Source organism: Ochotona curzoniae, unplaced genomic scaffold (genome assembly GCF_017591425.1).
Source record: "Ochotona curzoniae isolate NIBS_2020 unplaced genomic scaffold, NIBS_Ocur_1.0 contig_64, whole genome shotgun sequence".
Taxonomy (NCBI): Eukaryota; Metazoa; Chordata; class Mammalia; order Lagomorpha; family Ochotonidae; genus Ochotona; species Ochotona curzoniae.
In genome coordinates, this window is record NW_024466502.1 from 42356483 (window position 1) to 42371391 (window position 14909).

At 42.6% G+C, this 14909-nt stretch overlaps 1 protein-coding gene across 1 annotated transcript in view; it reads right to left on the reverse strand.

Annotated features, from left to right (window-relative positions):
* Positions 1 to 704: 704 nt before the first annotated feature.
* The window catches only part of NUFIP1 (nuclear FMR1 interacting protein 1), a 39320-nt gene continuing 25115 nt past the window's right edge, over positions 705 to 14909 (reverse strand). Inside the window, exons 8-10 of the mRNA XM_040991370.1 lie at positions 13445 to 13561; positions 2131 to 2360; positions 705 to 1006 (exon numbers count right to left, since the gene is read on the reverse strand). Of these exons, the coding sequence (XP_040847304.1) occupies positions 890 to 1006; positions 2131 to 2360; positions 13445 to 13561 (464 nt within the window). The 3' untranslated portion in view covers positions 705 to 889. The remainder of the gene's footprint in view (positions 1007 to 2130; positions 2361 to 13444; positions 13562 to 14909) is intronic.

Sequence of the window (14909 nt, forward strand, 5' to 3'; positions counted from 1 at the left end):
AGGCTAGGACAGGAGCTGTTGGGCAGGGTTTGAGATGCCCCCTAAGAAGCTGGCACCCCGTACAGGCAGGCCTGGGTGAGTTCTGCCTTCTCTTGTGATGCTGTGTGGGTTATCTGGGTGGAGTGCTGGGCTTCTGCAGTTACCCTGGCCCAGCCCTGGTTGCTGTAGGGAGTGAACCAATGGATCAAAGATCCCTGAACGTGTGTGTGTCTTTTCCTTTTAAAGAAATAAGAATAAACACAACTTTAAAAAAAAGAAAAAAAGCTGTACTCTCCACCTCAGTTTACTTAGCTATACTGAACATTTTATAAGAGGTAACAGTAAGCCAGTAAGTTCAATTCTTAACTGGCAAGGCTGACATACCAGCATCCTATAAGTACTGGCGACTCTACTTCCCATCGAGCTCCCTGCTAATGTATCTAGAAAAGCATCAGATGATGGACCAAATGCTTGGGTTTCTGTACCCACATGGGGGACCCAGATGAGGCTACTGGCTCCTGGCTTCAGGCTGTCGCAGCCATTTGGGGAGTAAACACAAGATGAAACATCTCAGTCTCCTCTGCTCTGCCTTTCAAACAAAAAAATAAACCTTTGAAAAAAAGTTTTTAAACTGGCCCATCAGCAATTTTCTCTACCTTAGAGCAGTATCAAAAATTCACTCACTAAATCTTATATGTACAATCTCGACAGTACTGACACAATAGTTAAAAAATCAGCTGTACATTTATTTGCATAGACACAAAGGAAATACCTGAAAATCCAACATAATGTCTTCTGGGTTTACAATTTAATTCCTAATCCAGTTTTGGGGAAGAAGGGGTTTTTGGTTTGTTCCCACTAACTTAAGGTTGATGCCATTTTACACGCTTCATTTATCTGTGTGGAAACATCACACATCTTGAGTTTTATCAGAATTATTATCAAGTCCAAAGAAGTTGTTTTTGATGATATACCGAACACACTGCAAGATCACATTTCTTTCATGTCGAATGTCTGGAGCAAGAAGCTTAAAAAAAAAAAAAAAAAAAAGATTAGCTGGCACAATCAAAACATACAGGAAACAGTGTAAAGATTAAGTGTGTCTTCCCATAAAGAACATGGTACAGCAAGAAACAGAAAAACACATTTAGCAATTACTTTCCAAGACCATTTTCTCACACAAAGACTAGCTTGTTAAACAGAAAAAAATGTTCATTCTGAGGTGATTCCTTAATCTGAAAATTATGTCAAAGAAGATCTCCTCTCCCAAGCTCAAATCAATAAACAGTCCGGAAACTGGTAAGCAGAGCTTTTAAAAGTAACAATGAAACTGCAGTAAAAACTCCAAAATTCTGATTTTTATATGATTTCATTTTTGTGCTTATTCTAACTTAAAAAAAAAAACTAACTAAAATTTCCTGGTATTCAGAGTAAATACATAACTAAGCAGTGGTACGCTATCTGCCAAAAATCAATGTAAATACTTTCTACAGACTGCCAATAGTTTGGTAATTCTGAAATATGTGAAGTATACAGGATGTTTCTATTACTGCTAGATGTGAAAGTCTTTGTTCTTTGAACAGCTTCATGTCCATTTCCTAGAATCAAAATATGCACTGCTTCCTCCTTACAATCTGAAGAAATACATTACATTCTTAGGCACATAATGCTGAGAATAAACCCAGAAATACTCAAAAGAAAAATAAAGATACAAAAAGAGAAAAAATGGAGACAATCAATAAAGACAGGAAGTAGGGATTGTCAAGAAACCTTGGGGTTTTTTTTTTGCTTCTGGTACCTTATCACTTTCAGTAGATACCTACATAAAAAAAAAAAACCCTTTCTCTCTCGTAGCCTACCACTGAATGCTATCACTGACAATGCTAAAACTACAGTAAATCAATACATAATTCCTTGATAACCATTTAAGCCTGAATTCATTTTATTTTAAGCAGTTTTTAAAATGGAAATTATTCCACATTTACTAAACACCAGCTATATGCCAAATGTAGCTTTGGAATTAAGATAAATAGACAAGTCTTCTAGGACCATATGTTTCCAGTAATCAGAAAACACATGCTGATCAAGAAAGGCGAAGTGGCTCTATTTTTATGAGACACAAGGACTGCAGTGTAAAGAAAAGTCACCTACCATTTCCAGGAGATATGGATGGTGTGTTCTTGGTTCAAATAATGAGTGAAAATTATAATTTTTTTTCCTGTTAGAATTCGTCTTTGTAAAACTTTTCTTTTGGTTCTCCCACTTGGCTGCTGAGGGACTTCTGACAGTTGCTTTAGCATCTTGCCTTGGACTCTGAGGAGTACTGCTAGGAAGAACCTGGTTTTCTGCCAGCATGTCTGTTTCGGTCTTGATGGGAGTTTCTAAGTGTGATGAAAAACACATAAATAAAAAACAAATTGAAAAAAAAAAAGGTAGAAATTTTGAAAGTGATCAAAACAGCCATAATAATCTCCCACAAGCTAAAATATTGTCCACTTAATTGCTTAAAACCATGAGATATTTTGCAAGGCATTTACAGTGTATTGCAATATTTTTCAAATAGGGAGCCACACATGCCAAGAGTGGAGGAGACTACCACAAAGAGCTCCCTGTGAAGGAAATAACACCAGATGGAAACTTGGACCTACACAAAGGAATGACGGATGCCGGAAGTAGTAAATGCGTGGACAAACACCACACACTTTTTTACTCATATGAATTTAAGACAGCTGACTATTTAAAGCAATAATAAGTGTATGTACGTTAGCGCCTCAGGAGATAAATCTAAAACCACATAAAGGAAGAAAGGAAGGAGGAAGCATACTGCCTTACAATTTTTAATTTACCTATAAAGTGTTATCATTTGAAAGCACACTGTGGTAAGTTAAACGTTGCATTCCTTTAGACAAACTCATGAAAGCAAAAAGGGGGATTTATAGCTAATAAATCAATATTTGCACTGCCTCCTAAACAAAGTTAATCTAAAAGAAGGTAGGAAAAGAAAAACAGAGCAAGAACAGCTAAGGCAGATGAAATAAGCCACAACAATCAGTACAATATGTGCAAGTGTTCTTAATATCACACTTTAAAGGTAGAGGTGACAAGACTGGAAAAAGAACAAGACCCAACTCCATAATGTCTACAGGCAAGTAGTCTTTACAAGGGTTGGACTGAGAGTAAACCTGTTACCAAGGAAATGTGCAAAGAAATCACCTGTGTAAAGTTATGGGCTGACCAACAAAAGAATATTGTGCACACACCCATCATAAGCTAACTGGAACGGTTACATCACTAACAGACAGAAAAGGCTTCAGCATTCGGAGCATCAACCAGGGGTAAAAAGGAACACAGGTCCAGTGCAGCAGTGCTGACACAGCCCAGCATTGTGCTGCAACAGGTGAAGTCTGCCTGAAACGTTGGCATCTTATACGGGCCACAACTCGAATTTTTACTGCCCCACTTCCAACCCAGCTCCCTGCTAATGTGAGGTACAAGAGGGCCTGTGTGGGGGGGCCCCTCACTCACAGGAGAAGAGAAGAGAAGAGAAGAGAAGAGAAGAGAAGAGAAGAGAAGAGAAGAGAAGAGAAGAGAAGAGAAGAGAAGAGAAGAGAAGAGAAGAGAAGAGAAGAGAAGAGAAGAAGGGGAAGGGAAGGGAAAGAAAGAGAAAGAAAAAGAGAAAGAAAGAGAAATAAAGAAAGAAAAGAAAAAAAGAAAAGGAAAGAAAGAAAAAGAAGTGAAGGAAGGAAGGAAGGAAGGAAGGAAGGAAGGAAGGAAGGAAGGAAGGAAGGAAGGAAGGAAGGAAGGAAGGAAGGAAGGAAGGAAGGAAGGAAGAGAAAATAACTCCAGAAAAAGCTCCTGCCTTCAGCCTGGCCCCAGCCACTGTGGTCTTTGCGGAGTGAACTAGCAGATAAAAGATTCACTGTCTTTTCTATTTGTTTTTCTGCCTTTCAAATATATAAAAAGTACTAAACCTTTAGAAAAAAGCTGACCTAAGGGTACTAATGCTAAAGAAGTCAATTCATCAAGAACACAAAAACAGTAAGATTCAATAACAAATTTTCAACATATAAGCAGCCAAAATCGATGGGTCTAGAAGGGGAATGGACAAATTTCTCACTGTAGTTGGAGACTTGAATACTCTACTCTTGGTAACTGAAGGATAGTTAGAAAATGAAGGTGTGGTAGTCTAGCAGCTCAGGTCCTCACTTTGCACACTGGGATCCCATATGGGCGCCAGTCCTAATCCCAGCAGCCCCGCTTCCCATCCAGCTCCCTGCTTGTCTCCTGGGAAAGCAATCAAGGACGGCCCAAAGCCTTGGGACCCTGCACCCGTGTGGGAGACCCAGAAGAGGCTCCTGGCTCTGGATAGGCTCAGCCGTTGCGGCTTTGGATTGGCTCAGCTCCGACCATTGAGGCCACTTGAGGAGTGAATCACTGGACGGAAGATTTTCCTCTCTGTCTCTCCTCCTATCTGTATATGTCTAACTTTCCAATAAAAAGAAATAAATCCTTTTTTTTTTTTTCAAATCTACATTGCTTGTGCAGAGGTAATGTTTTGCAATACAACCAGCATCCTTCAAAAATATGGATGCAAATATCCTTAATAAAACACTGCCAAATCAAGTCAGTCAGTGTACTAATGTGTTAATAGTCTGGGGTTGTGGCACAGCAACTGCATCATCACTTGGGACTCTTGCACACCACGCTGGAGGGCCTGGGGTGGAGCTCTGCTTCCCATCCAGCTTCTGCTAACACACTGAGGTAGTGAGTGATGGCTCAACTACCTGTCACCCACACTGGAAGACTCAGATGTAGCTTCTGGTTCCTGGTTTTGGCACTGTCCCTTTCTTCCACTTCTTCTCTGCCCCAAACCTGTCATTTTGTCTTTCAGTTAACATTTTTTAAAAAAGATTTATTTCTTTTTATTGGAAAGGCAGCTCTATACAGAGAGAAGGAGATACAGAAAGATCATCCATCTGCTGGTCCACTCCACAAGTTGCTGCAACAGCCAGAGATAAGCTAATTCAAAGCCAGGAGCCAGGAACCTCCTCCAGGTCTCCCACAAGGGTGCAGGAAGCTGGATGGGAGGTGGAACAGACCCAACATGAACTGGTGAACATATGGGATTCCAGCGGATGCAAGGCAAGTATGTTAGCCACTAGGCTATCACATTGGGTCCTTTTCAATCAAATTTTAAAATGTTTTTAGAAAGATAAGAGATCATGATCAAGCAGATTTTACCCCAGGAATACAGGTTAATTTGACATCTGAAAAGTCCATATATATATATATATTTTTTTTTATTTTAACAATCGTTGCATGGTTAATTTGGGCAAAGGGTCAAGGGCTACAGGAAAGTGGGTTAGATTATTGTTTCCATATTGTTTCCTTCATAAATCTGAGGTAGAGGGGGATATTGAGGGAGAAGCCCCACCTGGTTTCCCACCCACCCCAAGTCCCGCATGTGGGGCATACTCCGAGATACTCGTTCAAGTGGTTTCAATAGGTCACCAGTTTTGAAATTGCTGCCAATCTTGCCTCTCCAAACACGATGAGGTTTTTAAAAAATCCATTAATTGACATTGTCCATCATAGCGTCTCTATTTGCCCAGTATTTTGTTGCTGAGGTGGTTGAATAACTTGTTCCATCTTCTGTCCCTTCATGGTTAGGGTTCTGAGTCTGGCATTTCAATTGGGGAGATCACCAAAGAAACTTCGTCTGAGGTGTTCCCAGGCCAAATACTTGTATGCACCAGCAAGCACAGGGCCCAGCACAGTCCATCACCCGGTCAGCTGGTAGTTTCAATTGCTGGGTTGGTTCCGTTTTCAGCCCCACCTTCTACTGGAACCAATGGGTGTTGCAGTCCAGCCTGGTTCTGCACAGCACATACTTGGTCTTCACCTAAACCAGTGGGAGCTGCATCCTGATGAGAGTGGCCCACAATAACCCCCACCAGGCCAACCCCCTACCCTGGTTTGCCAATATGTGTGGCAGACCAGTCCAATTTGACCCACATCCCCCCTGGTTCTCGTACATGGCAAATGGCATTGAAGCTTGGATCCATCTAACCAGCTCAACAGTCAAGCCTTCACGGGTGTGGTTGAGTGCCTCTCTGTCTAGCTACCCCAGCCCTCGTCCTAGTTCTCGTGCCCTCGTGGCAGTGGTAACCCAAGAGGGGGGAACCCACTATTTCCCTCCCAGGTCTCTCACTCCCGGATTGTACACTTTCCAGGTGGTTCTGCAGTTTAACTTGACAGGATTAGACCCCAGTGCCAGTTTCTGCCAGCTGATGCTACGGCTATGCCCAAACAGCCCTCTTCCATTCTAATTGTAGGTTGCACCCATAGGAACAATCAACCCATCCTGGCTTTGCCCTGGTCTAGTCCACATGAGGCGCACAGGTGTTGTAGCCCTGCTTAGTCTGGTCTGCCCCCATCCCAGTTCATGCTCTCCAGTGGGAGTAGCTGTCCAGCAGGGGAACCACCCCTTATTCCCCTGCTGGCTCTGCCTCCTCCCTTCCTGTTTCTCACGTGTGCTGGATGGGCACTGCAGTCACATCCGGCACAGTCAACCTCACCCTGGCATTCTGTAGTGTGGACTGGTTTTTATCGCAACCAAACCTGGCTTGACCCTTACTCTGTTCCGGTGCTCGGATTTGCTAGTGAAGATGATAACTGATTAGCCTGGTCTGCCCCCAATCCATGCCTAATGTATGCCGGTGGGAAACTTCTTGTGGCCTGCTCTGGGCTGTTTCCATTCATGCTTCTTGCGCTTACCAGTGGGGTCTGTGTCCTGCCAGAGGAGTTGCCCAGGCTCCTCCATCAGAACCTCTCCCAGTGCCGGATTTTGCGCATGCCAGTGGGTCCATGAGCCAGCCCTAGCCCAGTTCCTGGCTAGTTTTTGACCCAAGCTGGTTCTTGTTGTTGGATATTTCAGCCCAGCCATGGCTCGTCTAGTCCATTCCCACATACGGCTTACACATGGTTCAGTAGGGGTTGCGACCTAGCCTAATCCATCCCACTTCTATCCTGGTCCTCCAGGAGCAACAGACAGTGCTGGGGTCTGGTCCAGCCTGGTGCGTCCAGTCCCTGTCCACACTTGTGCCAAGTGTGGACATTTCACTGTTACCTGATCAGAACGCAGCCCCCATTGCAGCCCACGTGCTCCTTAGCAGTAGCCTTAATCCAGTTAGTGTGTCTACTGGACAAGACCCGTGCCAAAGCTTTAGCAGGAACTGGTATTTGGTGGTCAGCATTGCTAAGTGGTAACGCATTCTTTAAAGGAAGAGGAACTGTCATTAGGAAACTGTAGGATGTATTCACCTCACAGAAACACATCGGGTTCAACGTGGAGCCACATAAGCAGCAATTCAAACCACCAAAATCCCAGAGCTCCCCTGCCGGGTGGCCAGCAAGCAAAGCCTGGCACCAAATGGCGCCCTAAATTTTTCTCTTATCTCTATTTAATGTGATTCTGACAACCCCAGATCTGAGAATATTCTCTTCCTTTGCTTCAGTTTTGCTTGAGGGACTCTTTCCTAGGTTAAAACTCTTTCCAGAAAAACAGAATTTATGTTTCATGATCCTCTATATACTTCTACATTACTTCTTGAAATGGAACTGAATTGTGAAGACCTATTTGCTTAAATTTCATTTGAATTTAATTACATTAATAAAAGGAAATGTTATAAATTCCAGAGCCAGAAGTTGAACCCTGTTAATTCAGTGTAGTGTGTGGGTGTTCTAATGAGGCTTAACCACTAGATCAAATCACTGCCTCAATTTTCTTTATCTTATTCTCAATCTTGCCCACTGCAGGGCATTTTAAACATATGTATAAAACTGAACACATATTTTATCAAACAAGTTTCTCTTGTGTTGCCTTTAAAGGGAAAGGTTACGCCTTACTGCCTAGGGAGAGAGCTAATGCCACACCAAGGAAGACCATGATGTGAAAGTCATCAGAGCTGCTTCTTTTCCCCTTGAATTCCCATCACATATTTGCCATCAGCTCTGTCATTTCTAGCCTGGTAAAGTTATTTTCTCTACCTCAAAGTTCTTTGAAATACAGGTTTAAGGTCTCAAAGTTCCTTGCCAAGTTTCCTTTCTTCCTTGCCATTGGAAACGGTGACAGTCTCAAAATGAAGACATGAAGATCAAAGAATTAAATATTTTATCTTCAGAAAGGGAGAAGAAAGCATTAGTCTACCTTGTTTTTATGGAATTCAGTAATCTGTTACTAGTTTTGTTATCAATTATCGTAAACAAACCAGTAAGCGAGAAACATAATCTGTGTTTAAAGAATAACTTCATCTTTATATCAAGGCACTAGAAACATGAGTAAGAAATAAATACTGTTTTTCTTAAAATTAAAAAAAAGAAAAAAATGAGACGATTTGTGGTTAAGTGGTACTTTGATAAAGTCCAAAAAGTCTAGATTTCAAAATGCCAGTAACTTCTAATGAGCGACCAGAGCAAAAACTCCCATGTTAAAAACATCATCTTTCCCATTAAGCCACACTCTTCTTTACATCTTCCTACTGCAGTCATGAGCAGGAGTGCCACCACCTTCATCCAATCAAACTCACACTGCCTCTTCATTTTATATATTAAAAAAAAATTTATTTAATTTTTATTGTAAAGTCAGATATACAGCGAAGAGGGAGAGACAGAAAGATCTTCTGTCTGATGATTCATTCCCCAAGCAGCCACAACAGCTGGAGCTGTGCCAACCAAAGTCAGGAGCCCAGAGCCTATTCTGGATCTCCCATATGGGTGCAGGGTCCCAAGGCTTTGTGCCTTCCTTGACTGCTTTCCCAGGCACAAGCATGGAGCTGGATGTGGGGAGTAAGACCAGGATTAGAACTGGCGCCCTTATGGGATTCCGGCATATGCAAAGCAAGGACTCTGGCCACTAGACGCTGTGCTGGAACCTCATTTTATATGCTTTTAGATACAAGGACACTTTGATGCATTTCCCAAGAGAGATGCACAGGAATTCTCTCATGGTTAAGCCACTGTCTGCTCCACTTGTGGTCCACCTCCCTGGATTAACAGTCTGAAAAATGCAGAATATGACCTAAGTGGTTGTGGTCCTATAACTCATGTGAGAGAACCATATGAAGCTCTAGGTTCTGGCATTGCCTGACCCAGGACCAGGCATAGTGGCCATCTGGGGGATGAACCAGCATAGAAGATCTTGGGTCTCTCTCCCACTCTACTATTTCAAATAAATAAATAAATCTCAATGTATGAGAACTGGGTTTGGAAGTGGATTAAGTGGAGGAACTTGGGAAACTCTCTTGGCAAGTCATAGCTCCCCCTGGTGAACATGTGGTCCAGACCTGAGGGTTGGACAAACTAGGCAAAGTAGCTCCAACAGCTGGCTAATGTGTCAGTTGGTAATGGAACAGGGTGGACCGGGAAGGATTGAGTAAACCTTAGCCCACAAGCGAAACTAGAGACCAGGATGGAACACAGGTCATGCCGAGCTAGGCTCTTGGACCTACTGGTCTGCGTGAGGCAGAACACTAACCCACAGTGTCTAAGGCAGAGGTCGGGACAGGTGAGGGGCTGAGCCAAGTTGAGTCAGAGCAACCATTGGCATGCATGTGATCTATGGCTGGGAACAGGCCCAGTTGGGGAGCTAAGGGGACAACCCTAGCTGGGTTGAGGCTCCCACCAAGGGGCGCATGGGCTGGAATGAGGGCTGCATGATGATCAGGAAACAGTTGTAGTCTCCTTTGCCACAAGTGTAGACTGGGATTGGATGCAATGAGCCAGACTCAAACACCCTCTGGTGTCCTGGAGGACCAGGGTAGATGTGGGAGGGACTAAAGGTCTCAACTCCTACTGAGCCATGTGTGAGCCATATGTGGGTATGGATGAGCCATTGCTGGGCTGAAATATCCAACAGCAAGGACCAGTTTGGGTTGAAGGCCAGTTGGGAAAAGCCACTGTTCCTGCTAGGACAGGAGGTGAACTGAGTAGGGCTGGCTCATGGACCCACTGGTATGCACAAAAAGCATCTGATGGAGGAGCCTGGGCAACTCCTCTGGCAGGACACAGACCCGCAGGTAAGCGCAAGAAACATAATAGGAAACAGCCCAGAATAGGCCATGGAAAGTTACCCACTGGCATACATTAGGCATGGGTCCGGGGAAGACCAGGCTGAATCGGTTTACGTCATCCACTGGCAAATCCAAGCACCAGAATAGTGTGGGTTGAGTCGGGTTCAGTCGTAACAAAAACTAGTGCACAATACGGAATGCCAAGGTGAGGTTGCCTGTTCTGGATGTGACCGCAGTGCCCAACCAGCATGCGTGAGAACCAGGAAGGAAGGAGGCAGAGCCAGCAGGAGGAATATAGGGGGTCCCCTTGCTGGACAGCTACTCCCACTGAAGAGTGTGATCTGGGATGGGGGCAGACCAGACTAAGCAGGGCTACAACACCTGTGCGCCTTATGTGGACTAGATCAGGGAAAAGCCAGGCTAGACTGATTATTCCAACTGGAATTTTAAACAAAATTAGAGTGGGTGAGGGTAGTTTGGGCTTAGCCACAGCATCAGCTGGCAGAAACTGGCACTGGGGTCTAATTCTGTCAAGTCAGATCACAGAACCACCTAGAGAATGCATAATCTGGGAGTGGGAGAGGCCTGGGAGGGAAATAGTGGGTTCCCCCCTCTTGGGTTACTACTTCCACGGGAGGACACGAAAACTAGGACAGGGGCTGGGTTGGCCAGACAGACACCCAACAGCATCTGTGTGGGCTGCATAGTGGAACTGGTTAGAGGAAACAAAGCTTTCATACCCATGGACATGTATGAGAGCCGAATGCGGTGTGGGACAGACTGGACTACTGCTACACATACTGGCAAACCAGGGTAAGGGGCTTGCTTGTTGGGGATTACTGTGGGTCGCTCCAATTAGGCTGCAGCTCCCACTTGTTTATGTGTGGGCCGAGTATGTGCTGGGCAGAATCAGGTTGTACTGCAACACCCATTGGTTCCAGTGGAAGTTGGGGCTGAAAACACCCTGGAAATGAATCGAATGAAAGCTGATCTATCAGAAATGAAGAATACAGTGGAGCAAATTAAGAGTAGAGTGGTGAGTCTCCAAAATAAAATGAAGAAGGCTGAAAAGAAAGAATCTCAGAATTGGAAGATATTTCCTGTCACCAGAGGGAAACAATCAGAAAGCTGGAAGCAGAGCTGGGTCAAGCTAAAAAAAAGTACTCAAGAATTGCAAGACACTATTAAAAGGCCAAATATAAGAGTTATGGGAATCCCAGAAGGTGCAGAAAGAGAAGCTGGTTTTAAAAATGTATTTAGTGTAATAATAAGGGAGAATTTCCCTAATCTAGATAAAGAATTGGGAAACAATATCCAGAAGGGACACAGAACTCCCAACTGGGTCGAACAAAAGTGATCTTTACCACCTCACATGATCATCAAGCTCTCCTCAATTGAACATAAGGAAAAGATCCTTAAATGTGTACGTGAAAAAACATCAATTGACATATAAAAGAATGCCAATTAAATTCACATGAGACCTCTCATAGGAAACTCTCCAGGCCTGAAGAGAATGGAGCAATATATTCCAGATTCTAAAAGAAAAAACTGTCAGTCCAGGATAATGTATCCAGCAAAACTTTCCTTTGTTTTTGAAAATGAAATAAAATTCTTCCACAGTAAAGTTAAAGTAATATGCCTCTTCCAAACCTGCCCTGCAAATATAAAGATGTTTTCTTGACAAAGAGGATTAGCACCCACCAAAACCAAAGGCAAATGTGAAGAACATCTCAGTAAAATAACATTAGAAGACTAAATCAATGAACAACCCATTGCTAAAATGACAGGACCAAATTACCACCCATTCATATTAACCCTGAATGTAAAAGGCTTAAACTCATCAATCAATGTCATAGATTACTAGACTGGATTAAAAAACAAAACCCATCTAACTGTTGCCTCCAGGAGATCTATTTCACTAGCAAAGATCAAAAGAAACTGTATCTCATGGATTTTGATTTTTCTTTTTAGTTTCATATCTTCAAAACACTTTCTTCTGATTAAATTCTTCACTGACTCATAGATCATACAGGAGCATCATTTTCTTCAAGAAGGTTCTTGATTTCTTTTTCATTTCTTCAGAGACACATTAGTCATTCAGTAGCAGGTTATTTAACTTCATGGCATTTTAAATTCATTTTTCCTACCTGTTGTTTATTTTGCTTTGTGACTTTTCATTTGAGGGGATGTATAGTAACTGTAATGGAGACTATCATATCCAGATGCGAAAATACAATGCAGTATGCTTCTCCACTTCCAGATCAAAGATGGACTCCCAATGCAACTGTTTACTATATCTTGACAATAGGATGCTGGACTCTCTGCCATTGTCCATACCCACAATGATGGACATATGACTGTGTATGAGGAACTATACTATAGTAATGATATAGGGGAATGCAGTGGAGGAAGTGTGAGGGGACTTGGAGAGACAGTAAGGGACTTGGGGAGGGAGTAAGGGAAATCCCAGGGCCTATGGAACTGAATCATAAAATGATAATAATAATAATAAAAGAAGTATAATTTTATAAACAAATAAATAAAGCTAAAAGTCTGGATCACTAACTGCTTAGAAAGACTGCAAAGACTTCAATGCTTCCACCTTGAAGCATGCAGGCCACCATAACCACAAGAACAGGGCCACTGTGTTTTCCCAATGAGAAATCTAAGTAGGTGGGATTTATAAGGAGCAATGACCTATAAACATTTAAGTATTTTAACATCTTTATCATAAAGTAGATCTTCTACACCTACCAAAGACACTAGAAAAACATGTTATGGGCCTGGCACAACACCTCAATTGGTTAATCCTCTCTTTGCATGTGCCAAAATCCTACATGGGTGCCAATTTGTGTCTCAGCTGCTCCACTTCCCATCTAGCGCCCTGCTAGTGGCCTGGGAAAGCAGTCTTGGGATCCTGTATCCCTGTGGCCGACCTGAAGGCTCCTGGCTCCTGGTTTCAGATCGGCTCAGTTCTGGCCACTATAGTCACCTATGGGGTGAGTCAGAGGATAGATGTTTCTCTTTGTCTTTTCTTTCTGTAATTCTACCTTTCCAATAAAAATCTTTAAAAAAATGTTATGACAAGGCTTTCTGAAAGCAGAGAAGAAATTAACTTTTATGGTGCTCTTTCCTTTAGAATTTTCTACAATTCTGTATATATTTTCTGTTCTTCAAATTCTTTCATTACGTTGAATTATTTCTACCTTTTCCTCCCAGAGTAGCAACACTTTCCCCAGCTTTCTTTTGTCATGTTTACTTTTGCATCAAACAAAAAAGCAATCTGGAGATGAAATAAAGTGCATACTGGATGCTATTAACATATAACACATGCCAGAGACAAAAAGCAACAGAACAAAGCATATCCCCCTGCAGCAGCCAAAAGCAGGACTCACCTTCTGGCTCACTTTCCGATCCAGACAGATTGCCATAGCTGCTCATGAGAGAGCATAAGGCTGGGGTGACTTCCTTGGGTATGACGGTTTGCTGTGGTTTCTCCTCCTTTTCAGACTCTGAGAGAGAAGGGGAAAGAACTTTCAAACAGTGTATCCTAAAGGATCTACCACCAGAGAAAAGAACGCAGACAAAGCTCATCTGTTATTGAAAAGAAACTAATTTCTGATCAACCCTTTACCTTTTCAAATAACTAATTCCAGAGGACCTGAAAACTTTCCCCTTGATTTAGATCCTCATGAGCAGGAGACATGATCCACAGGAGACAGCCAGGTAACTCACACAGATGCTTACCTTGCTTCACAGGTTGTGGAGTCTGTGCCATCTCTAAACTACTTGATTACACAAGCTTTGTTATTAAATTACAGGCAGTGAGAAGGTTAAACACTTATGTAACTTTACTGGCTCAGGATCATTAAATTTAAAAATTAGATCTAGGAATAAATGAAATATAGAAATATGCACCCCTTTTGTTGTTTGGGGGTCTACTTTTCAGGACCCATACATATTTAAATCAGTGTATAGGCTTAATCAAAAAGGTAATGCTGAAATGAATCCACCTTATTTTTATTACTTAGAACTTTTAAGAATGTAAGTAAACAAGCTAACCATTAGAATTTAACAAGTTCTGAAGTGCCTGCCAGGGATAAAGTGTTTGATTAGAACGTAGCCAGCCTGGTTGTAGCCCCAGGACACCTCCTGTTGGACTTATTTTTGGCAGCTCTGAACACGTATTAACTTCATTCTGGACAACCAATAAAGAGAAAGCCTGGTGGAAGACAGTAAGCAACTTGTCTATTCAGTGAACCAACTCAACCAACCCACAACTAGTAGGAAAAGTTTCAAGTCTGAATAGTTAACATTCACCAAGTCTAGGGGAAACCAGAATCTGCCAACAGGAAATGGGAGCACCTGCCTATGCAAAGGTTGAATTAGCACCTTCTGCTCGATGAAGTCAAACCCTCCTCCACCAGCCCACACTACCTAGGGCCTCTCTCCTCTCAAATCACTCCTTCTCAATTTTAGGCTAAATGGTTAGTGTTTCTTCTGGATTAAAAGAGGGAATTAAAAATATGCATTTTACAATGGAGGAAGCAGAAATCTGCCATAATTTCAGTGTGGAGACTGCTCACTCAGTGTTTGAATGGCCAAAGACCAAATCATAGCATCTCATTCCAAGACCCACACAAACAAAGCGACAAAACAGAAAAATCAACTGTTGAATGTTATGCTCTTTAAAAGCATGGCCAAATTGGATCAAATTAACCTGAAATGATGAGCCAGAATGCTTCCTACAGATACGCAGTGTCTACAACAGCTGGGATTGGGCCAGGCTGAGGAGTCAGGCACCAATGACTTGACCCACCTCTGTTCCTTCCCAGGGTCTACCTGGACAAGAAGCTAGAG